The sequence below is a fragment of the Ylistrum balloti genome, unplaced genomic scaffold (assembly GCF_031769215.1).
Source record: "Ylistrum balloti isolate Yb309-2 unplaced genomic scaffold, AGI_CSIRO_Ybal_v1 Utg372220, whole genome shotgun sequence".
NCBI lineage: Eukaryota > Metazoa > Mollusca > Bivalvia > Pectinida > Pectinidae > Ylistrum > Ylistrum balloti.
The window spans coordinates 46514-73701 of NW_026783043.1; the positions used below are offsets into that span (position 1 = coordinate 46514).

General features: G+C 35.0%; 1 protein-coding gene across 1 annotated transcript in view; it reads left to right on the top strand.

Annotated features, from left to right (window-relative positions):
* The window catches only part of LOC132564367 (major facilitator superfamily domain-containing protein 4A-like), a 52425-nt gene extending 25658 nt beyond the window's left edge, over positions 1-26767 (top strand). The window contains exons 2-11 of the mRNA XM_060229020.1: positions 3773-3971; positions 7082-7318; positions 8806-8929; positions 12442-12560; positions 12986-13078; positions 13752-13832; positions 19872-20019; positions 23124-23194; positions 23465-23582; positions 23971-26767. Coding sequence (XP_060085003.1) covers positions 3773-3971; positions 7082-7318; positions 8806-8929; positions 12442-12560; positions 12986-13078; positions 13752-13832; positions 19872-20019; positions 23124-23194; positions 23465-23582; positions 23971-24197 — 1417 coding nt within the window. The 3' untranslated portion in view covers positions 24198-26767. The remainder of the gene's footprint in view (positions 1-3772; positions 3972-7081; positions 7319-8805; positions 8930-12441; positions 12561-12985; positions 13079-13751; positions 13833-19871; positions 20020-23123; positions 23195-23464; positions 23583-23970) is intronic.
* The last annotated feature ends 421 nt before the right edge of the window (positions 26768-27188 follow it).

Genomic DNA, 27188 nt, shown 5'->3' on the forward strand with positions numbered 1-27188 from the left:
TAACTAAGGACATCTGATTCTATAGCCTTATTCTTCTTGACGACACCGACAAAGCATGTTTGATGTACCATACAAACTACTTCTACAATGAATGCCTATAGTCTTCTGATTTCAACTGCAAGTAAGCTCTACAGTGACAAGAAGTACAACACGGCGTGACAATATATCACTGAAATTTAAATTATTTATTTGACAGATGTCTTGTTAAGTGACATTCATCATGATGTAGCATGTGTACCATGTTATATATCTACGTGACCAAATGGTGCATTGTGTTTGTATGACTGTTTAGTTATATGTATGCCCGTAGGAAATGTTACTAGCGACATCTGTAGTCCTAATCAGCTGTATGTCTCTATGCTTAATGGGAAACAGGCGGTATTATATATTCATTAATAATAGACGTTTGATTGCGTTTCGATGTATACAACTAATAAAATGCGTACACAGGTGTACTAGACACGTGGGTTCATAACACACGGTCACTGGTCACAAGGTAGGTGTTAAGTGCATATTTATACCATACATGTATAATTCACAAATTTTATACAAATGTGATCTGATACAAAGATAATGGTGTTTTATTTAAAAAAAATATGAAAAAATCATGAACGTTAGAAAATCAAAGACCAAGAGAGTGAACGTGAATGGTGAATGTTGACTAAAATAAATTCCCGACAATCAATAAAAGTTATTACCGATATAGGATCATTTTGACCATCTATACTGGACTCAAGATATACAACATTTATAATTAAAAACTATATGAAAGCATGCGAGAAAGGAAGCCACGTTCTTTTCCATGCCTTTAATCACGATTCGTAGAGAAAACAATCAATAGTTATGCGAATAAGATGCATATATATTGGAAAACGATTTAACAATTTTACATTTGACATAAACAAAAATGTCGGGAACGTTGGTTACATATACGATATAAGTATTGGAAGCGTTCGTTATGGTATAAATACATTGGTTATATATATATATATATAGATATATACGAAATAAGCTTCAAGCGCGTTCGTTACGATATGTACAGTATAAATTGATACATGCACATATATAAGCGTCAGGCGAGTTCGTTTTGGTATTCATTAATATCTCTCTGGTGAAAAGGAATCGGGAGTATTGCCGTAATATTGCAAATGTTTATTGATTTCAGACCTACGGCATGTATTTAGAATATCAGAGACAGACCGTTATCGTGCATATAGATAACATTGCATACACCAGTTGTATAATAGGTTTATTCAATAAACCCACATATGGTATTTATGTGACAGATAAAGGTAAATGAATGATAATGATAATAAACTATTTCGATAAATCCATCGAAGAAGATCAAAAGGAACAGACTACAGGACGACTTGATAAAGTTGTGTCATATACAACTGAGTTCACATATTTAGATATTTTGCCTTAAATAGGCACCCGCTAAATGAATCGAACATATGACATCTCATGCATATGGCTAACGTGAAAATCTTTACTACCGATCGAACAAGTTCTTTAAAAGAATATTTCTAGAAGTACTTGAGGTATTGAATGAAGTTGGAATCATTAATAATTATTCAGTCGAGCTGAAAACGTTACCACTGGGGGAACAAATTCTTTTAAAAATATTCCTAGAGGTACTTAGGATGTTGAATGAGGTTAGAATAATTCATAATTGTTCAATCGAGCTGAAAATCAAACAGCGTGTCATATTATTCTTTGAAATCAGGGAATTTCCACCAAACGAATTCCACATAAGAGAAAATATTCCTTTCCACCCATCGAATTTCACATCACGAAAGACATTTTTCCGCCAATGGAATTCCACATTACGATAGAGAGTCATTTCCACCAATCAAATTCCACATTACGGAAGAGATTCATTTCTCCCAATCAATTTCCACGTTACGGAAGAGATATTTTTCCACCAATCGAATCCCACAGTACGGCAGAGATCCATTGCCACCAATCGAATTCCACGTTACGATAGAGATAACTTTTTACCAATCGAATTCCGCATTACGGAAGAGATTCATTTCCAGCTATCGAATTCCACATTGCAGAAGAGACCCGTTTCGAAATAAGAAAAAAAAATCGATAATTTCCAAATGAATTTCAAGATAAATCTTTAAGATTTTAGAAGTTTGAAACAGCACTGACGACAATTGAATTAGTCCATCTCGAAAGTCAATAATCGTTATTCCAAAAGGGAATATTTAATTAAAATGTGTTTTATTATCTGTCTATTACATCGTCTGCCAGGATCGCAACTTGTCAGATCGACTATGTTTCCTGGAGGCACAATTCAATGTTTATAATGGCATGACGCGTTTAAGAACGTTGTCAGTAGAAGTAAGCAGATCCCAAGTCTCTAGTCGAGCTCTCTTCGTGTGAGATAATACAATCAGACTTCTGCTATTATCTCATCTTCTCTTATACCAAAGATCAATGCCAATTAGGCGTCAGCTATTTCGTCAAGGAATCGATATCTTCGGATTCAAGATTAAGATATCATCAAACATGCTATTGTTGACGACTATTGTAACTGACCAGGGATACTGTTTGTCTCTTTTTCTCTCTCGTTTTAACAATATCCATCCCTCTAAATGTTTGTCTGTCTCTCTTTATTTGTCTCAATCTTTTTCCGTCTCTCTATTTTCCACTATCTTTAACTGTCCGTCTGTTTGTCTGTCCCTATCCGTTCGTCAGTCTGTCTGCCAGTCGGTCTCGATGTCTGTTTCTGTCTGTATGCCTTTCTTTGACTCTATTCTGCTCTGTCTCTCCTGTCTTTGTCTCTGTTCCTCTGCCTTTATACGACCCGTCTAAATGTCTGTCTTTCTCTCGTTCTTCGTGACTCCAAACTTCTTATCTAAATTATCTTTGTTTCGCTCTACACACACTAATTAAGAAATATGCATTTGATATGCTTCTATGCTTGAGAGGAAACATAATTGAAATGGAAATGTCTTTTAATCGTGTTCCGCAATCTAATGGTGTTTTACAACTGACGTATTTTGAAGATAACTAAGAACTGATAGACAATTATTCAAAGGAAACATTACAATAGTGTTATTTTCATTTCATGTCTTCGCAAACTTTTGTCTGAATTAAATAACAGCCTTTTTCGAACAAGAATTCTTGTAAATTCATACGAATATCAACGTCATGAATACAAATTCTATACTTAGAAGTGGTGGTGCTGGAACTATCACAGATTGCGATTTTAAAGTTTTGTCTCTTTAGAACAAGAAACTGTTGAATGTTTGTACTGTATAGTTAGAACTATTAAATGTAGATGAAATTGTCATTGATTGATATTTTCGATGTACGTACAGTCTTTAGAATAATAAAAATACATTGGTATTGTGATGAATAGACAAACATTGTAGTGCAGTGGTATATATAGAAAATCAAAACATTAACATAGCAAATATGAAATCTCCGCTTTCGTTTTCCGGCCTTGTGGCCATCTTCAGGCGTTTGAATTACGCTACATAGTCAAACGCCAGAAGATGGCCATAAGGCCGGAAAACGTTAGCGGCGATTTCATACTATTTATTTGCCATGCTAATGTTTTGTTTTCTATGTATACGATACACAAAGTTTTTATCTTTTTTGAATTATATATATATGTATATATAGTAAGGACAACATGACACAAATATTACATATGTTATGTAATATTTGTGACTTGACAAAGTGACAGGTTGCATCGAAAATTTGACAATTCGCTTGTCCGTACTGTTGTTATTATGTATTGACTTTTGTTTTTCAGGGCTGTTCCTGTGCACGTGCTGATGTTGGTTGGTATGGTAGGTTTACCTATCACAATGTTTATAATTCCGGCCTGCTCGGCGTTTGCCGGTTTATTAATAGACCTAATGTTAATGGGATGGTGCATGGGCTGTATCGACTGTGTGGCCAATTTGAGGATGATTCGACGATTCGAGACAAACGTTGCGCCATTTTTACAGGTAAAACCAGACATATACTCCATTACATATACAATTAATTTGTATAAAAAAAATTATGATTTAAGATAAAAAAGGCAATTTACAAGGTAATTACAAAATCTATATATCGATTTGATATGGTTATATATGCACGGTGTCTTTTTCCACTCATCAAAAAGCTTGTCGATCATACCTAATAATATCACCTGCTTCATAATTTATAACTATCGTCCAACTGGACACGAGTTAGAACAATAAAGCATTTTTGTTTGGGTTTGTTGTTTTTTTTCATTCTCGATGCGCAAGAAACTTCATCATCATCATCATCATCATCATCATCATCATCATCATCATCATCAATGTCATATCATCTCAACAATGAGACATCATTATTATCAACAAAATGACATCTTTGTAAACACAAAATAAGAATGTCATTACAAGCTTAAAACCATATAACTACACTTCATGTTCACCCACACACTTACAAACAAACAAGAGAGAGAGAGAGGGGGGGAGAGAGAGAGAGAGAGAGAGAGAGAGAGAGAGAGAGAGAGAGAGAGAGAGAGAGAGAGAGAGAGAGAGAGAGAGAGAGAGAGAGAGAGAGAGAGAGAGAGAGAGAGAGAGAGAGAGAGAGAGAGAGAGAGAGAGAGAGAGAGGAGGGGGGGGGGGGGGGAAGAGGCAACATTTTCCACGTGCAGGTAACTACATCTTCAATAAATAAATTTGATAATCGGGTTAAACAGCCAAAATATGGTTACATTAAATATCAATATACCAAAATGATTACAGAAAATACTAAAGCAGATTGTGCTCATAATAACACTAATAATCTATAGATCTAATGCAGGCCTCCATCTTCTCCAATCTAATTCAAATTGCCTTTTAATATGTTCGTTTGACTTATATGTATATTTGGAACATAAACTTATCTCTGAGAACATTTATGAGGGCATTAAGATTCAGAGAGTTACTAAAGCATCTAGTTTTGTATGTATAATATTTGATAATGATTTATATTTCATTATCGACAGAACTACATTGTTGAGAAACTATCCCAAAAAGAAAGGAATCCTTATTGTATGCAAACGGTATTAAAGTACATCCCATAACGTTTCAGATCTCTGGAGAAGCATTTGTACTTCTTTACAATTCCATAAGCAATTTATCATTTTCTCATTTTCCATATGACATAACATACACAAAAGTCTTGGATTTATTTTATAGAGAAAAGTGTTTGTAACTACGATATGATGAAAGATTCTAACTTGAAACCATGATAACTTAGAGTTTTTAGTTATTGTTAAGGAAGTTCATATATTTCTGATCACTTTTCATACCAGAGTAAAACTCTACATTCCATTTTGTATTACCAGAAGGCATTGATATTTGAACTATAATAGACAACCTCCTCTTGAGTGAGTGGTATAAACGGCCGTGAAAGCATCCCTGTCTAAAACGGGAGATTTCTTAAATAACGTTTTATTGATATCACTAATCCAGGTGTTGCAGACAGCTGGTATCAATATAAAAATTTGTAAAAACTCATAAAAAAGGTTAAAATGTCAGATTTTTTTAATCAGATCATTCAATGTTAAAACACCTGCTACAAACCAAGTAAGAAAAAAAAACGAACTAACAATTAACTTTGTTACACCAAAGAGGAATTTTCAGAATACCTTTTTGTCAGCCAAGCCTTACAACATCAAAATTGTTAAGTTATTCCCAGCCTTAAATACATCATTTCAAAATAAGCTGCGGCAGTTGGATCAACACAATTGTATGTATTCCTTTCCACAATCGTACAACTTTTTTGAAAATATATAGTTGACTTGAAGATCCAATTCCATTTGTCAGAGGACCTAAGTAATCTTCTTCTTATCTAACCTAACTTTAAAAAATGGTTGAAAGCATATAAATCAATAATTGTACGTTCACCGTCTCTGTCAAGCCAATTCTTAACGATTTGTTTAAAATGTATTTAAGTAAGAAGTAAGACTGCAGATAAGGTATAAAAAATTATCTTTTTTCCGAAAACACTGTCCAATTCTTGCTAATTTAATTAAAATTTTCCTGATAACAAAGAAACCCTTAAATACACATTATGTTTTCTTCCAAAGACGGTTATTAGCTTTTTATGCTTGGTATACCATTCGGTTAGTGATAAAACTACGGACTTTCGTCGTTTGTATTTGATTAATAAACTTCAAAAGAATCGGGAAGTCATATGATATATATTTGCCTCGGCTAACGACATAGCTTTGGAAACAAGCTGTGCCCTAATGTTGACTGACTTGCTTTTGTCTTGAAACCAGACTGAGGTTATCGAAGAGCTTGTCAAGACAGGCTTCAATGACCTTGTCAAGTCCTTCATCTTCACTTTTAGATATGACATAGTTGACGATAACAAGAAATTGTTTGGTTTAAACGATTTGTTTTAATTCAAACTTTTAACAGTTAGAATTTTAATTACACACACAGAATATGGAACAAAATAATGATAGTAATAACTTTGTCTACCTACTACAGTAAAGGGTATAACAGACTCAATCCTTCCTTACAATCAACAGGGACAGCTTTCCACTAATCGATATGAAAAATGTGGTGGGTTTGAGTTCGCTATTGTAAATGTTCGAGGTACATGTACATTATAAACACGTCCTCAATCAATGGCCGTAGTTGATTCATTTTGGAAGGAATTGTTCCGAGTGTCATGATTTCTGTGACATAGATATCGACAGCTGGCCAACACAACTTGGTACAGGTTTACAAAATACGACAAAGCTTCCAGAACACAAGGTTCAACTCTTCTTGTACTCCTTAAAAATCTTAGTTTATCAACGTCTTTTTGGAAATATTTCGTTTAGTCAGATTTTACCTATTTTTCATAAATTTCGAGTTTGAATAACGTTTCTACGGACATCTTTCTGCCTCTTAAAGAAAAGACACGATTATAACGTAAGTCATTTAGAACTGTTGATCATTGACACATAGAAACTTCGCGAGGTTCATTTTATGTAAAACGTCCTAACACAATACTTCAATATCTTTCTTTTTGAAATACATGTATGTGAATTATTTGGGATCAGACAATATTGATTTAATGAAATAATATTTCCCGTTTTTTTCAGGCTATGCATTTCTTCTATGGTCTTGGTGCGTTTGTGAGTCCAATGATAGCTGCGCCTTTTATACTAAACGTGGACTGTTCAGTATACATAGACGGCGTCACGCTGAAACCTCCAGTCACAGGGGCAGGAGAAAACGACACTATGACGTCAGTTGTCCCGCCAAATCCTCCACGTTTGTCACGTGCCATCAATTTGAGTAATTCCAAAACAGCGTTCCTGATTTTAGGTTCAATTCAGGTAGAGTGAATTTGTAGGCGTTCAATAATGTTCCTTCCCATCCATGAAGAAAAGCGGCCTTAACAATGTCAGTTGTCACATACACCTGTAAATCATTTATATTTCGCGTGGGATTCATTTTCACGTTATTAGAGAATCAATCGCAAATTCAAATCCCTGGCAATTATTTGTACAAAAATAAATCTAGATGGGATCCATGTTGGTTCAGTTACCGATGTCTTGAAGAGTTCATACCTCAAATAGCTCATCGTTCGAGAATTGAAAAGTTATTTCTAGATCAGCGTTCGCGACATCATGTGCTCGCGAATATGTCTGAAGAGATAAGTTCGCAACATAAAGTATTCGCGAAATCTAAGTAATTTACAGTAATAATAATAAAAAACATCATCCAAGGAGAAACAAAAGACCCCGAGTAAATGTTGTAAAAACATGTTATAATTTGGACTTTTCTTTAAATCTATAAACAGTTTTCTTATGTATATGATAATATTGATGGTCTGATAGTAATAACTTGTCTCTTTGAAATTAGCGTGAAATAAATAAGATGGTCGCCTATATTCCTTTGGTCTACCAATCCAGTACTTGTTATAATAGATGTCCGTTTACTAGTGAATTCTAGCAATTTCTCAGAGTGATTGGATGGACAAGCCTATAATCAATATGGCACGTGTCATTTTAGTCTGACTTATTAAGTTGATTACTGTTTACTAATTGAGGTAAGTTAAATGGATATGCTTTAGATAAGTATCACAGTGTTACCCTCTACTATAAGGTACTTTACAATGTAATTTATTGATAATCAGTTCCATTGACTTATCAACAAGTGATAGGTACCAATTTGGGTCTTGAGGTGGCTACCACAACCAATCAGGTTTATTTTTGTATATGAATACCTTTGGATAATGCCATGACATGTCATGGAATTAAGGTCAGTTCACATATCATTCCGAATTATAAAGGAGGAGAGGGATGAAGTGGAAAATCCTATGATTTTCCCATTTTGACAAAATTGAATGTTTGTGGAACATTTCCTCATTATTTTCATGCATCGTGCGATTCCAAAATGTAGATAATTAAAACTGATTGAATAGAAGAATATATTCAAATAGTAAGAAACGATGATCAAGATATGTTTTGCCTAAACACACCTTTATGTTTTAAAATATACCAATTGTTTTGTATAGTATAAAAGCTGAAAAGGTAAGCAATTCTCCGCCCTGACCTTAATTTTATGTCATACCATGATAGCCTAACCCCAAGGTCTTGATATACAATAAAACAAACTAATCGATGTTAGCCATTAGAAGGTCCAAGTTGACACCCATCTAGAAACAGATCCATTTTAGATATTTTTCTATTGTCGATATTTCACTAATTAAACTTCTGTCATCTGATTAGGAAGTCCGGATATATTTTTGTCTTTTAAGAGTACGACAAATCTCCTTGTTAAGTTGGCTTCTACTGTAACACTGTTTTTGTATTTACAGTTAGTTATTACCGTGATCGTGGTTATGGTAGTTGTGCTAGAAAAACAGAGAGTTTTTGGGACTGGTGCTGCTCTGTCACAGTCAAATAGTACAAGGTCCCTGCACTCAGTTTCATCAGACAAAGGTAAGTAACTCTGCTACATAGTAAACAAAATACCAGAGGTTCTACGAGAGAGAGAGAGAGAGAGAGAGAGAGAGAGAGAGAGAGAGAGAGGGGGAGAGAGAGAGAGGGGGGGGGGGGGAGAGAGAGACACATTCAAGCAAATCCTTTTTTTTTAACATTTAAGAGATATTATCATATTTGCTTAATTTCGGATTGCCATATATGAGTAAATCTAAATTAAATTCTCAGAGAAAGGTTGTACCTCTCGTTTTAATAGATTTCGGTTCTGAACGTATAGGGGACAAACACAGAAATAGTAATTAAAGTCTTCACATGGGTTGCCGTATCTTCATTCAGCTGTATTACATTTTGCTCTAAAAGGTGCGTAATCAAGAGATCTGGCAGGATTTCTCAAACGGAAATGAAGTATGTTTAAATTACGTAAATCTCATATCAAAAAGCATTTTTCATGTATCATTTCTGTCTTACTGATAATTGATTTAAATGAATTGAGAGAAGAATAGTTCCTTACATAAATATGTATGTCTTACCACTTTTTTGTTGTTAACGAGAAAAAGAATTTTGCACGCGTAACAGATACACTGGAGTTCTAGTAAATCTAGTAAATGGAAAACAGTGACAATTAAAAAAATTATGTTAAGATTAAATTTCACATCTCAAATTATCAACGACTTAATTTTTTCATTATATTTTAATGATCTCTAACGACACAAAATAGAAAAATATTGTGAAAGTTTCATAATAATGTAATTTTCTTTTTCGGTTGGGAAAAAATGGCAATTGAGGTTTCGATCCAAGCACCTTTGGCGTCAAGAGCGGAGAGCTTACCACTATGCTAACGTTACGTTAACCATTATGAAGTGAAAATTTAGAAATCTTATTACGCATGTAGTATTCTCCAACTACTGAACATATCGTGTGTTTGTGTGGAATGCAAAACATGTGTGAAGAAAAACAAAGATGACAATGATGTGGTCAGTATATTAATGAATAATTATGCTAAAATGGCATCAAGGTCTGCACCCCTACTCTTACACTAAAACTCCCCCAAATAATATACATTTCACAAGTCTCATCTTTTATAGAGGAAAATAAATTCGTTAGTGTTTTTTTTGTAAATGCACGTTAAATGTCATAAGACAGATGACCTGTATTATAGTTTAAGATGACGCCTTCAGTGTGCGTTTCATCTTTTTTATGAAATAAGTATAATCGTTACAAAAGTTCATGTTGTTATCAAACAATGATTACTGGCTAGTCATATATAATTGAATGAAAAACGAAATAGTTCATTGTAACATTTTACTAAGTTGCGATGATAAAACCATAAATAAAAAGTGAAAAGGTTTTAGTAAGTTTGCTTTTCTCGATGTGCCAATCACCAGCAAATTAAAATTCTTCTAGTCCGTGTTAATTATCTAAATAATAGGTAGATCCTAATCAAGCGTATTGCTGAAAAATCGGAAAAAATCCAATTTGCATATATAAACAACTCATTTAAATATGTTGTCAAATTTCGACATAGTGAAGATTAAAAGATTCCCTTTTTAAGCAAAGACACGCCCACCATTGTCCCTTTCGTACGTTTCTTATATTGGTGTCATGGCGTCGTCTTTGTGGTTTTATAGTCATTTGCATGCATGGTGCTGTTTCACTTAAAATTCAATGCAACGAATAAAAGCAACATGTCGAGAGGTATTCATGTTTAAAATTACTACCTACGTCGCACTATTTTCGCGAAAAAGCTAAAGTATGGTGATATTTTGAAGCTATTATGCTCCGGTGTTGCGGATATCTGTCACATATGTTCTATCTACGTTACTTATTCCGTAATACGTAATGATACCGTATAAAATAATAAAATAAAATAAGTTAAACGGAGGTGAATACCGAAATCCATTACCACAATTTACAAAATGCAATGCCCGACATTAGTTCACTGTTTGATATCATTGGAATTCTGAAATGAGTGCATTTGAAATGAACAGATTTTAAACACCGCGATTCGTCCTGTTGTATATATAGAGAATACAAAGGCGTGTTGGTCACGTCTTCAAAAAGAAGCCAAGAGTGATTTTACTGTCAAGCATGGGTTATCACATGAACAAAGCTCCCTCAAAGAGTGTTCCGCTTATGTCTATTTCCAATCGCTTCTACAAGAAATTCGGCCATGCCATGTGTGGTACGGTATAATGAGATTTTCAAACTGTTAGGGTTTCTTGTGAACGCACGTTATTTATGAATATTTATGAATGGATATCCGTTATTGTCTGTGCAAAAAGTAAATCTATATGAGATGTATGATTGCAGCACGTTCTATCTTTAAATTAGTTTATTTAACTTTTAATCAATTGCTGTAAATTGCATTCTGACGATATGATGTATGATCAAGGGGACCGTTAGTATGACTGTCAAGGTAATGTAATTCAGATTGGTCTTCACAGACATGTTTAATATGACTTCGAGAAATTGGCGATCATGACAGGTACTTGTATTCAGCTAATACAAATAGGTTGTTCGGACAGTGAAAGAAAGTCAGAATGCATCGAATGTGTTTAATCTCTAAATCGTAAGTCAAAGCTTATAAAATCGAATGTGTTCCATCTCTTAAAAGTAAGTATAAACTTCGTTATTCGTATGTATTTTATCTCTAAAACGTAAATCTAAAAATAGTAATTCAGATAAGTTCTATCCCAGAAACGTAGTATAAATACAATTATTTGGATGTGTTCTACTTCTAAAATATCAAATGTATCTTTATACTTTGGCGTATGTAGCGATGAATTATCAATATCGTATATGTACATCTATTACTTTGTGTACTATGTGTTTAACAAAAATTTAGATTATCGTTGTCAATATAGACTAGTGGATTTAACGACATAAAGAAATACGTACATTTTGGTGTTTGTTTAACATTGCTTAATATACAAAGGTTGAGTGTACCCTTCGCCATTGTGCCAACAGGTCATAGCATGGAAGGCAGAAATAGTTTTTCTTTATCTTTTTTTACTTTTTTAGGAATCCTTGGGGACAAAACTGAAAGTTGAATAAAACCCACAAAAATTGCATTGATAGTTTTTTTAAATAGTCATTTCGCACAGTGTATATCTCATTTTATATTAAAAATCTTTAAGGGTAGCCGAATCGACTCACCAATTTCATCACTTAGTTTATGACGAGGTTCATCAATCTTATTTATGTATGCTTAATATACTTTTTATCGCCGAATTAAATTTAATAAAAATATTACGGAAAACTGACCTTTTGCTCTAGTAAGTACTTTCTCCGTGATGTCAATATAAAATAATGCAAATGTGTCGTCAGGATAGGTCACATGACTCAAGTTCGTATGGTAACATGACACTGAAACTTCCACAATAGCCTGATAAAACTTTTCCAAACTTAGGAAATTATTGTCCTATATGAAATATCGAACTTTATTTAATGAGACAGGTGGTAGAATGTAGCTACCTATCATTTGATTTTATAGTTGTTTTCATTTTTTCCAGACCTAAATGACATTTCCGGAGAAGGTGTGATTGCGAGGTGTTTCTATTGTGGCACACGTGAAATGTTACTCGTTACAGCTATAACATCTATATTGTTATTCATATTCGACGGTTTGCAGGTGAATTTCACACGTGATATATTCAGATAAATCAAAAACAATTCTGGTGTCTTCTAACATTGATTAACTTCGATATTTGTTTTTAACTTTCTTAACGAGAGAAGAATTCTAGGTGCAAAAAGCAATGCGATGGATACTGTTACCTATATTTTCAAATGTTTTATCGTTTCTATTTTCCTGTTACTAAATTTGATTGGTGAGGATGAAAAGGTTAGCAATATGTGAATATGAGGCAAGTGTTATACGTGTTGAAAGTATGGTATTTAAAAATGCAATCCTACTTCCCATTTGCATTGACATTACGAAGTCAGTAAAGGAAAGTGATAATAAAATTACTTTTGTTTAAATTTTTGGATTATTAAATTTGTAGAAGTAATGAGTTGCTTTTTAGGTCAAATTTCACAGTAAATGTTATTTGCTTTCAGTCATCGTATGCAGACTATATCTACTCTTATTCAGAAAAGAATGTGAGTGGTATTAAGAAAGGAGAAGGAGCCGTTTTAAACGCATGTTTTTGGGTAAGACGAGCACGTGAATGTCAAGGTCATTTCCTAATGTATAAATGATTTCGATCTAAAGTTATATATGTACAGTATAGTTTGTTGTATAAAATAAACACAAACCATAAAGATTACATTCTAAAGGCAGATTCATTCAAAATAAAAACTAATCTCTCAACACATACAGCACACAGACACTAAGCAATGACGTCACCTCACAAACGCAATATTTACAGTAGATAGACTTTATAGGACAAACTAAACCACATCTCCAACAAACAGAGATAACATATCAGGAGGGTAAAATATGCAAAAACGTCATTTGACAGAAATAAAATATACAATGGTTTTAACTCGCACGGACAAAAATGCCAAAAATGTGTCAGCAGCCAAAGATAAAACGCATGCTACCATCACACCAGAAAGCTATAGATATCCATGTTATCGACAGAACATGAAAACATAATTAGGTCAATCCACGAAGACATTAAAACCCAGTTGTCGTTAATACAAATTACACAAGTATAGGACACACTATGATGTTAATTAATTCAAGCACAATAATACACTTGTTCTTCAACTTACCATAAACAAACATACGAAAAAATCAAAACACTGTGATATAATATTATCGCGGTGTTTTATCATGTTGATTGCTTCCTGTAGATATATGTTGACGTTCCTGTTGCAGGGCCTGTTTGCCTTGGGTCGGCTTTTGTCTATCGGGATAGCCACTCGATTTACGCCGGCTTTCATGCTGCTTTGTAATCTAGTAAGTAGTCTTTATCTATATCGCAGCAACAATAGAATCAATGTGTATTTCTAATGGGAGCGACATGCATTCCTGTTCAAATCATAGCTTTTAGGTCAAATGGTACAAATCTGACCGTGACCTATATTGCGATCGCCTATTGTTCGACGTCGTACATGTACGTCGTGCAGTGTGCGTCGTGTGTTTGTAAATATTTTACATTTTCAATATCTTCTGGAACACCCATGAACTGATTTCAACAAAATTTTGCAGAAATCGTCCATGATCAAGAATGAACCAAAATTGGGAAATATATGATCCCCGTTTCCGAGGGGCCCTAGGGGCGGGACCAAAAGTGGTCCAATTCACTCATTTTTCGAATATTTTCTTCTCAACGCTCAAATATGTTCACATGTTCATTTTGGGGAAAAGGACTTTTAAGGTAATCTGCCAAACTTGTGAAATTCATTACCCCAGGGTCTCAAATTACACTCTAGTAAGGGGGTTTCATTTTGCTATAGTTAATAAGAAATTGCATTTTGTGCATAATTTGCTTAATTTCCATTGCAAATATTTCAAAATAGGCAAGCATTATTAGTTTAGGATAACAATTATGGTATACCTTTAAACTGATCCTGGCTGAAACTCAAAAACTGGGGGTCAAATTGACCCATATTTCATGTTTTGCCCCCATCACTCAAATATGGTAGAATCAAATGCACTTCATGGATGTAAGATGCGGTACAAAATAGTGTGCGTTCCTTATCATTGAAATCTTTCTAATGATGACAAAACAACAATGCCTCTCCTCATGTTTCATATCGTTCCTGAAATCATATCATCTTACTATCATCTCTATCACGATTTATTTCTTTTTTATGACACTTGAAAACTACTTACCCTAATAATAATCATATTCAGTATTCTTTACCTCAGGTGAATGTCAATACCGCTAGGCTCTTTGTTTCCCTAACTTGAGAACAGAAAAAAGTTAAAACAGACAAACCCTATTTGCAGTGCCAGAAATCATTACCACGACAGCAACGTCTTGTTGAAGTGGCGATCTATTTTATTCTGAAGCTCTCTTTTCAAGCCCGTGACGTCACATAGCTGCTTCACTCTGAAGCTCTCATCCCAGGATGTCTTGCGTCTACTCCACTCTGAAGTTCGCTTTCCAACCTCATCACGCCACACGCCCACTTCACTCTGAAGTCCTCTTCTCAACCCCGTGACGTCATGTGTCACTTTCTCCTGAACTTGTTCTCATCCCTTAATTAGGGTATTTCGTACATAGAGAAATGTCAACACAATGTCTTGTTTTAGAGACAAAATGTCATTCTAAGATAGATTTTTGTATATACATTAAATTAAATATCATGCTTACTCAGAGGTAGGGTAACCCAATATAACATTAACGGGTAAATTTCATTGACGTGAATATTTCCATTACCTTACGCGTAAGACGTAGATGGTGCATAGTGATAGATTTAGGGGGAGTGTTGCTTTATAATGTAGCGTTAGGGGCTATATAGTAGAGAGTATCAGAGAGTGTGTTAGCTTTTGGTGCGGTGTTAATTAGCCTTAGGAGTGGTGTTAGAGGAATGGCAGCCTTAGGAGTGGTTTTAGAGGAATGACAGCCGTAGGAGTGGTGTTACAGGAATGAAAGCCTTAGGAGTGGTGTTAGAGGAATGACAGCCTTAGGAGTGGTGTTAGAGGAATGATATCCTATAGGAGTGGTTTTAAAGGAATGACAGTCTTAGGAGTGGTTTTAGAGGAATGACAGCCTTAGGAGTGTTGTAAGAGGAATGACAGCCTTAGGAGTGGTGTAAGAGGAATGACAGCCTAAGGAGTGGTTTTAGAGGAATGACAGCCTTAGGAGTGGTTTTAAGGGAATGACAGTCTTAGGAGTGGTTTTAGAGGAATGACAGCCTTAGGAGTGTTGTAAGAGGAATGACAGCCTTAGAAGTGGTGTAAGAGGAATGACATCCCAAGGAGTGGTGTAAGAGGAATGACAGTCTTAGGAGTGGTGTAAGAGGAATGACAGTCTTAGGAGTGGTGTAAGAGGAATGACAGCCTTAGGAGTGGTGTAAGAGGAATGACAGCCTTAGGAGTGGTGTAAGAGGAATGACAGCCTTAGGAGTGGTGTTAGAGGAATGACAGCCTTAGGAGTGGTTTTAGAGGAATGGCAGCCGTAGGAGTGGTGTTACAGGAATGAAAGCCTTGGGAGTGGTGTAAGAGGAATGACAGCCTAAGGAGTGGTTTTAGAGGAATGACAGCCTTAGGAGTGGTTTTAGAGGAATGACAGCCTTAGGAGTGGTGTTAGAGGAATGACAGCCTTAGGAGTGGTTTTAGAGGAATGACAGCCTTAGGAGTGGTGTTAGAGGAATGACAGCCTTAGGAGTGGTGTTAGAGGAATGACAGCCTTAGGAGTGGTTTTAGAGGAATGACAGCCTTAGGAGTGGTTTTAGAGGAATGACAGCCTTAGGAGTGGTTTTAGAGGAATGACAGCCTTAGGAGTGGTGTTAGAGGAATGACAGCCTTAGGAGTGGTGTTAGAGGAATGACAGCCTTAGGAGTGGTGTAAGAGGAATGACAGCCCAAGGAGTGGTGTAAGAGGAATGACAGTCTTAGGAGTGGTGTAAGAGGAATGGCAGTCTTAGGAGTGGTGTAAGAGGAATGACAGCCTTAGGAGTGTTGTAAGAGGAATGACAGCCTTAGGAGTGGTGTAAGAGGAATGACAGCCTAAGGAGTGGTTTTAGAGGAATGACAGCCTTAGGAGTGGTTTTAGAGGAATGACAGCCTTAGGAGTGGTGTAAGAGGAATGACAGTCTTAGGAGTGGTGTAAGAGGAATGACAGCCTAAAGAGTGGTTTTAGAGGAATGGCAGCCGTAGGAGTGGTGTTACAGGAATGAAAGCCTTGGGAGTGGTGTAAGAGGAATGACAGCCTAAGGAGTGGTTTTAGAGGAATGACAGCCTTAGGAGTGGTGTTAGAGGAATGACAGCCTTAGGAGTGTTGTAAGATGAATGACAGCCCAAGGAGTGGTTTTAGAGGAATGACAGCCTTAGGAGTGGTGATAGAGGAATGACAGCCTTAGGAGTGGTGTAACAGGAATGACAGCCTTAGGAGTGATGTTAGAGGAATGACAGCCTTAGAAGTGATGCTACAGGAATGACAGCCTTAGGAGTGGTTTTAGAGGAATTACAGCTTTAGAACCGGTGTTAGCGGGAGTGTAAGGCGTTGGAGCAATGGTAGCGGAAATATTAGTTCTTCAGTGAAGGCAGTGAAAGTTTCATGATATGTTAATTATTTAGAACGATATTGTAATAAGGTCAAATATTGCTGCAGATCGCTGCTACGGACATGTTAAGATATTATGACGTTTAGAGGGCTGTTCGAACAATCTCCAAACAACTTCGTATGCAATTTGTGATGTCATTAGTCAAATTCATATATTTTTCTTTAGAGAGATTTTCCGTTCAATATCACGCAGCACAAGTATCTGATTTCTTGCCGTTCTCTAGTTTAGAATGTTGGACACGATTTCGAACAAGTGTTGAATTACACTCGATCGAGGTTTTTGATATCATAAAATGATATGACGTAGAAGACCGGCGGGAATAGATAAAAATAATTCAGATGTCATTATAAACCAGGCCAAATGCCGAGTGTAATTTAAAACGCAGACCCTCAAGAAGATTGAACCATTAGATTACGGGTTTTATTACGTAATAAAACTATCAAAATTTTCTGTTTCTTTTTAACTCCCTATCATCAGGTAGTTGATGTTTGAGAAAATAAAGAATACGGAGTGCATCAACGTTAGAAGATTTAATGATAGGCGGTTTTTTGTATAAATTTTGGATCATGTTTCTCCGGGAAAGAAATTTCTTAGAATTTTTGTTTTTTTCTTATAGTACATCATGCTTCATGATTCAATATAACAGTTTTGCTAATGTTATAATAGCATCATAGAGTGATTCATTTCCAGAAAAAAGTCACCGGCTCTTTTGTCGAATCATGTTTCCTTGATAAATTAAATCCACAGTTACGAAACCCAAAATATTGACGAGAAGTGTGAGGCATTATTCACTACCCCACTGAGTCGCTCTAGTTATACCAAATATAATAAACATTTTGAAACTGGAATAGAAGTTTTTTTATAACACAACCAGTAGAAGATTAGAGTGTAATGTTTCGATGACTACATGGTTACCTCCATCTTATAACACAACCAGTAGAAGATTAGAGTGTGACGTGTCGATGACTACACGGTCACCTTCATCAGAAAAATGACCAGTGTGGAGGGTACCAGCATTGGCGTACGTGGTGTAGGAGACCAACGTTTTCGGCTATGTACACCGAGGTCAAAACAAGACATGTTTATTTACACATAGGATCCAGCACATCCTTGCTTAGTATGGAGCTATCTTATTGGTATGTTGTACCTTCAGGTTTAGGCATTGGTTTCCTTGTTGATAGTTGACATTTAGTTTCGAGGTTTGGCGTTACTTTCATGTCACGTTTACATTAATAAAGAAAAAAACGTGGCACGGATCAGAATATCGTATGACGTTATTCTGAAATATCAGAATTTTATCGAATTTTGGGGCGAATGCACCTACCCATCTTCTATCATTTTTAGATTGCATCAATAGCCTCTAGGTTTCAAAATTAGACCTTTATTATTACTGACGATTCCTAGTAGGACGAAACAGATGTGTGATGTAGCATCACTGACGATTTCTAGTAGGACGAAACAGCTGTGTGATGTAGCATCACTGACGATTTCTAGTAGGACGAAACAGCTGTATGGTGTAGCTTTACTGACGATTCCTAATAGAACGGAACAGTTGTATGATGTAGCATCACTGACGATTCCTAGTAGGACGAAACAGCTGTATGATGTAGCATCACTGACGATTCCTAGTAGGACGAAACAGCTGTATGATGTAGCATCACTGACGATTCCTAGTAGGACGAAACAGCTGTATGATGTAGCATCACTGACGATTCCTAGTAGGACGAAACAGCTGTATGATGTAGCATCACTGACGATTCCTAGTAGGACGAAACAGCTGTATGATGTAGCATCACCGACGATTCCTAGTAGGACGAAACAGCTGTATGATGCAGTTTATTGATCTACTGCAGTCATCCTTCAGTATTACAATACCTGGTTCGTATTTAGATAATGGAGACATCTTTTACATTGGATTCCTCGACTTCACAAGAATCAATATAAAGAGCATTTTATTGTTGACTAGTCTAGTTGTGCAACCAAACCTTTGTCATAACATCTTACAACAATGGTTGTCACTATCACTGTATCATGATACTGTTTACTAACGACATGGAATTCATGGTATGTGGATTTTAAAGAAACTCCTGTGGGCTTTTGGCAAACCTTCAATACATTCTTTGAAATAAAATATAGAATATTTAGTTTTCGGCTCTGTGCATCACCTTATCCCATTCTGGACTGAGGGAACACCTTCGTTCTCGAATTATTCCAAGCATGGTGAACGACAGTAGAGATATATCGCTGTGAACTATGCTGAAGTGTGTTATGTGAAAAGTACGTCCAAATCTGGGAGAAGATATGCAGAGGTCTTAAGGGAGGTCTAATTTCTGACGATATAGTGTCTTCGTCTGGTTTGGTAATGTCATCTTCCAGCGCACTTTTAGCATGCATCTGGGGACAAACAGCTCTTCACTGACATGATTTGTTTTCATTGGCTGACTTTGATCAAACCTAGCGAAGTCCTTGAATCTACCCTACCTTGTTTCCATCAGAAAACGTGGCATTACTGACCGGGATTGCCCAAGATTTGTATCGAATATCGTCAGTGAAGTAGATGACGCTTTGCCAACACCTGGTCTTATTTGCCTTGGATTTGTTTAGGAGTATTTATTTTGTTCATCTGGTTATATGTGATTAGATCTCTTGAAGCGTGAAAATCGGCGCTGATCAATCAGAGCGAGTTTGTTGAGCTATACGATCTGGTGACATTGATACTTGGGACAAACATTTTATATAACTCTCCTTTGATTGTTTTACAGGTAGGAACTGGTATAGCCTTGCTTTTGACGTTAATCTGTCGCACTGATCACACAGTCGTGTACGTGGGCACGTGCATCGTTGGCCTATTCATCAGTAGCATGTCACCTTCGTGCATGTCAATGGCGGAACAATATATAAAAATTACCCGTAAGTATGAAAAATTACCCGTAAGTATAAAACCGACTATTTGTTTGTTTGACAAGGATGTGTTATTGGCACGGGACCATGAAATGCCACTCCTGTTTATAACAATGCGAATTACGTTATATGATCATGTTATGGAAATAGCTACACGCAAGAATTCTCAGTTCTGATCGTACGGTATAAGTGTCTGAATAAGCTAGCCAATTGCTTCTAAGTCGGAGCAGTGTGTGGTTAGATTAACTGTTATGACCGCGTTTAAATAATAGCATAATTCTAAAATGTGTGTCTGAAGAGGTTTTTATTCCAGCGAAGGATACGAGAAATAAACCATTATTTTTTTTCGTTATTGGTTTTTAGATCTTTCTTTTGGAGACAAAATTTTAAACAGAGTGAAAATAACTTTAACACAGGATCTTCTCAGCATACTACACGTATAAATATTTATCTTTATTATCATGTCAAAGCAGTTCTTACATTTTAATTTCTATTAATTATTTGTAAGTGGCTTTTAATAATGATAATTGCGTTAATCAAGTCTGATTCCATGTCAAATCAGGCCACAAATACCTTGCAAAGTCGTTAAATGTCACTTTCAGACTTGTCTTTAAATAACGAGATATTTATTTCCTACGTTTATCATATATGTATCCATCAGCATTCGAAATCAAAGATATGGCAGACTCTTCTACATCAGTTACTTATTCCGATATTATCCTACACCGAAACCAACATGAACAGCTTTTCACCAAGCTGTTTGATAAGGGTAATCCGTTTAATTTCCCTATTGTGAATTTTCCATTTCTGAATAGCAATATCCCTGCATCCTCAACCTGCGTAGAAATCTTTCTTTTGTTCATATTTTGCTTTTGTTTTATTTCAGTTGAGCGTGGATTATGATTATGTTGACATGTAGATATTCTCTTACTACTTTCGTTAACATATATTGTGTTATTATGGTAATTTTTTGCCTGTCATCCATCCATCCATCCATCCATCCATCCATCCATCTGTTTAACGTTTTTTCCCACACTATTCCATCAGAACGTCGTCCAACAGATATGGGTGAGTTTTAATATTTGACAAATCTAGTATGAATTTGTGAGTGCACAACGACTACATTGGTAAAAGAATTCCGGATAACTCACTTGGTTGGTGGAATCAAATAAAAGACTGATGTCAATTTCTAGGATTGGTTCCGTGGGTGCCACAAAGTTTCATTAATATCTGAAACGTCTGTGATGTTGACAGTTAGAGCTCGAGGGATTATTTTCACTGTCTGATCTAATGCCTGTATTCCCCTTTGGGTGAAGGGTCTGCATGTAATGTCTTTATCAATAAGATTTCTCCTGTTTTAGCTGATAATTCCTTGTCCACGAGGTCTAAATTATCTTGCCACTTCGATTTTGTGTGTCAAAATATGAAATAACGGCACTTGTCGATGCAATCATTATTGGGAGTCAGGAAAATTTCATGACGTAAGCGGATGTGAGCTGTCTTTCTCTGTCTGGAAGAAAATGTATATAAAATTACATGTATGCCCTTGTATTTTCGTTGTTGTCTGGAATATGTATGTATCTGTACGTTTATTGTTGAAAGTCTAAAGAAATGAAAAGTACTCGGCACGGTGATGAAAAGCACTCGGCACGGTGAGGGACCTTCTGGTTGTAATGCTGGTAATTTGTTACATGTTGGGGTGTAATTTGTGCCGTGTCTCTTCATATGTTTCTTTAAATATCCTCTTATAACTCAAAGTCAATTAAGTAGGTTAATTCAAAAACCGATGTCATTTTATTTTTATCAATCATAAAATATTTGAAATAGAAATAAATATCCAAAAGCAATTCAGAAGTCATGTGTTACTTTCAGTAAACTAAGTGTACATATGAATCTAAAGACGATAAACAAAAACCTTGAAATGTTTTTTTTATGGGTGATAAAAGTTGTTTTCGATTTATAGTTATATAAAGCCATTTTCTATAGAGATTTACAATATACATTTATACAATATTTCAAAATTTTTATACATATCATATCATTTTTACAATTGTTACTCGTTTATTGTAAATCACTCAGAATAATTATCTGCAGATCACGTGTAGTTCTTCCGATTGAAACAATGAAGCACAAGATGAGTTTGAGGCGTATACTATTAGTTTCTAATACATTTGTTTTATTTGCAGCATTAAGTTTTTCAACAACACATGAAACAGAATTTTTTCACATTGTGTTCCCGTCACCTCCTGTGGCATTAATTCTTCTTACAACATTTCCGACGGATAAATCCTATTTATCGACCTGAATGACATTTTCGGGAGTGATTTAAGCTCAGTATTCATTACGACTGTGACTTCATCCTTTTTCCAGCGACGAAGGCACGAAGTCGTTCCCGGGCAATCAAAAGTCGTGTGTGAGGGCAACCATTCTGGGTTATTAAAACAAAGTAGCTTGCGCAATCACGGCAAATTGTAGGAAATTGATTTGAATCCCGCTCCAGACAGTGACGACGTAATTATTTGTTTGGAATGATAGCAATTGCCTGGCAATCTAAATGTACTCAATAAAAATGCGAGTTTTCTCATTGGATTTGTTGACATTAAAAAAAAAAAAAGTAGAAAGGATTTTGTCCCTTAATCACATTTGCTTTGAACAAGCTCAGTATTCATTTTGTTTTGAATATCAAGTGACCATTGAGATTGGTTTAAATATTTTCTCTTTTCTCCCGAATAAGGCAAATCCGGAAGAATAAATTTAATTGATTTTATGCTTGTGTCTACTTGATATTTAGTACAAAATGTTAATTAAGTATTAACCATTCTGCCATTTACTTTTTAATATACGATTTAATTAATCGGTCACTTTTTTATATTAAGTCTAAGCTCTTTACCAGGAATAAATAATTGATAACATCATTATCTTCGAATACATCGTGTTGTAATCACTCACTCTAACCCTAACCCTAACCCTAGCTCGTTAGTTTTTATGGTACTCTCCTACACATGCCGAAAATGATATCTGGATCCGGGATTGGTATTTTAACGAAAGCTGGAATTTTCTTTTTTGAAATAAAATGTATCTTATATTACAGAATATTTGCTTTTGATTTGCAGCATCTGTTGCCTCCTGTCTTGTGGTATGTGCAGCCTTGGGAGAGACTCTTTGTCCAGTCATTGTTGGTAATGTAAGTAATTACGACATCCGTTCTTCTAATGTTGATGTTCACTGTATACATACACGGAACATATACTATTGTGATGGTATTATCTCAATATAGTCTTCCCCGGAGTAATAATACTTTGTGGGCCATGCTTACAGTTAGCAGAAGATGAAGAATTATTCTTATATAACAAGTATCACTAATAGTTTGTTTGTTTGTTTTGAAATATGAAATTAATTTTATAAAACAAAACAAAATGGTGTATCAGTAATTGATTTCTGTTATTTTCTGCAGCTGTTTGTGTCGTTTGGACCGCCGAGTTTCTTGGTATTCTGCCTAGTCATCGTATTAATTGCCATGTTGTTTTATTGGGGTCTGTATGCCATAGGACGTGGCACACATAAATATCAAGGTATGAAACATCAACTACATTTCCCGGATAAAAACAAGAACATGATTGTATACAAAACAGATATGATCAATCTTTCCGAGTCTTAAGAGATGAATTTCTTGAAATAAAAATCAATAAAAAATAGATAAATAAATAAATAAAAAAGAAGAAAAAAAAGATGAATTGATAAATAAAAATAAATAAAGATAAAAAAAATAAATATATATAATGTCTTTACATTGACGTAAGAAAACATCATTCATTTATCAATTTATCAAAATCAGTTGTGATATTTAGAAAATATTGATTTCCATTTTTTTAAATGTTAGAATGTGAAAGGAGCATATTTTGGAATGATAATTTTGTTTCCACCAAATCATATTTATATATTTCTTGTATCTTTGTTAAGAACACGGTATGGATTCATTCTTGTGGATGCCGGGTTATAAAAGACGTAAAGGAGGGGAGAACACTCTCATCAAACCTGCCGCAGTAAAATACTATTCTCAAATGACAGAGGATGGACTAGCAGAAGCCACGGACAAGATGGAACTGGATCCGGTCACGAGACCATCAACAAATTATGATACCAAGAGTTATCTCCCTGACACAACCATGAACGACATGCACGGATAATTACAACTAACGGGGAACTTAATGGAAACATTCCAAATTATATCATCTCTCATACCATTGATTTTAAACACCATTTATCTAGAGAAATTAATATATCTTTAAAAATTAGATAATTTATTTGTCATATACGGAATAATATAAAGATAGAAAAGACATATACAATATTTATCTTATAATATTAAATTTGGAAAATATCTTTCCACTATTAACTGATGTTGACAGGGAAACATTATAAAACGCCTCGTGTCAATGTATCATTGTTTAATCAGAGATTTAAATTATAAATTCAACTCTTTATCTGTGTTCTTGTTACATCGGTTAAAGGAAAACCGGAGTTGTCTTTCTTGGTATAGATATGCTTTATTTGTTCTGTGTTATATTTGTTTAGTGTTTTGTTCTGTTTTATATTTCGTTCTTTTTAAAAATTTCTTCCGTGTCTTTAATAGAGATGATTTGTTGGCTTTCTGTGATAATTGCTCTTTTAAAAGGTTATTTTTTATATAATGTAAATCGCATTTCTTTCGTTTACATTACATTTTTTCCAAACTCAAATCGCGAATACTGGAATTCCTTTCCATTCTCTCTGGCTACATACTACTAGGAATAACACGCTATATTCAAATCTATATATTTATTTCTCGGGAAATTCGGGTCATTTTCATTCGATCACTCCTAATCATGAATGAACGCTTTTTAATCAAAACATTTCAAAAGTATCAATTATAAAGCTTATTTTACTAAGTAAAACAACGTACATCGTAAAAAAAATATTTCTTTATATTCCTGTATGACTTTGAGCCCACTGCTTTGTGATTAATAAGCTAAATGTTTTAGTACATATCTTTAAAAGAGTGGACTTTGATTTTTATAGCCATGAATGGCCTTCGCCTCATGGTTATGTCGTTATCACCATGACTTCAAATATTAGCGGTCCGTCTATGATACTAGACTGGGCGTGGCCTGTTTAGTTACAATACTAGACTGGGCGTGGCCTGTTTAGTTACAATACTAGACTGGGCGTGGCCTGTTTAGTTATAATACTAGTCTGGGTGTGGCTTGTTTAGTTACATCGCTGTGCTTCAACTAGAGGCAATTACTTGTTATTGATATGCGAGAAGATGTAGAGTGTGATTTGTTATTTGTTTGTGTTATATAAATTGGCCACTATTGTAAATCTGTTTTCACGCTCATGTACCCATATTTATAATTCATACACATTGTGTGTCATCTATTTCTTGAAGTTTTGAAATGTTTTCCGCCATTGTTAAATTGTATGCAGAGGGAAGACTATATATATATATATATATGTTACCAAATAACCTTATATCTAGATCTAGTGAGAATCCATTACTTTATAGATCATTGTTAATACTGGTTGATTCTTTCATGTTGCTTTTTCATAATTCGAAATGTAGAAAGAATTTTATAAATCGTTGACCTGGTATCATGAGCGAGATGAGATTTAACACTTTTTTAAGACATGCATACATTTATTACATTGAAAGTAGGTCACTGTTGACTCATATTTATGAAAAATATATTACAAATGGATTTCTGCGAAAATGTTAATAATTGTATTGCTGTAATTCTGGTAAATACTAGCCATAATATACTGGTCGGCTAGAGAGAACTTTAGCTCGATCTGTTGAGCATCAGACTAGTACGCCAATGGTCCCGGGTTCGAATCTTAGCTGCGGCATTGAAATAAATTATGACCTCTGTTACATTGGCGCCCATGTTGGGACTAGGGAATAATATTCAGCGATTCTTGTGACCCCCGGAAACTCGGGGACGAGTTATTCCCTGGTAAAATACTAGCCGCATTATACCGCTCGGCTAAAGAGAAATCCTCTTAAGCTCGAACGATTGAGCGTCAGACTAGTACGCCAGGGGTCCCGGGTTCGAATCCTAGCGGAGGTATTTAAATTGATAATGACGATGTACTTTCATGTCGTCTGTTGTTAGACTTTGTTACATTTTACCTATAATTTTATTGCATCTATCTCATTGGAATGTTTCGCTTAACTCTTTACTGACGCAATATGTATGGATCGCTATCGATTAGTTGCCAGGATATGGCATAAAGGGGGAATATATTCTATAGAAAATACTATTTTTACACTATGTTTAATGTAGTAATAATATTTTAATGCCATGTTATGCATGATTTCAATACGATATTGAAAATGATTTGAGAAAAAATGCCCCTCAGTATTTTCATGACTTAAGACAATATTCCCAAAAGTGTTACCTTATTCCTGTTTCGTTTTCCCACCATCTTATCCCATCATACTTTTAAGTAATTATCATAAAATTCCCGTATATGTTTCCCACCATATTCTTACGTATTGATTTTTATTCTTTATACAATATACACAAGTTTCTCACATTTCTTTAACAATGGTTCGTTAAGTCTTAACAACGGTATCCTTTCACCTTTTCCTTTAATGTGGCCTGTGTTATAAATACAATATTCCCTTTAAGGTTTTGCCGCATTGTGCAATAATGTCATATCTGTTTATTTATTAAGTCTTTCAGGCTCCGCATCGAATAAATTCATCATGACGTCATACCCTGATTTATTTGTTTTTAAATATTCTTCTTGCCTGTCTGTTCAGAGATTTTACAGGAGTAAAATAAATATGAAATAACGAGCCTTGCCTTTCACCAAGACATAGACTATGAAAAATGAAAAATATTGTTATGGGTCAGTCAAATCGCATAAAAAGGGAGACGAATTTAAGATTATGTTTATCATGTAACCTACACACTACTGAAAAAGAATATTTAAAGATCTCAGTATATATATATATGTCTTTTCCCTTTGATGACGTCACAAGGAATATTTCGCCATGATGGAAATATGATGTCACAACAAAAACTTTCAGAAAATCACATTCTTCGAAATCATATTTCACGTGTGAAATAACAAAAAAAAACATTTAAAGAGTGTTACTATACTGTCCACAGCATGCAGTGAATGGCTGTAAT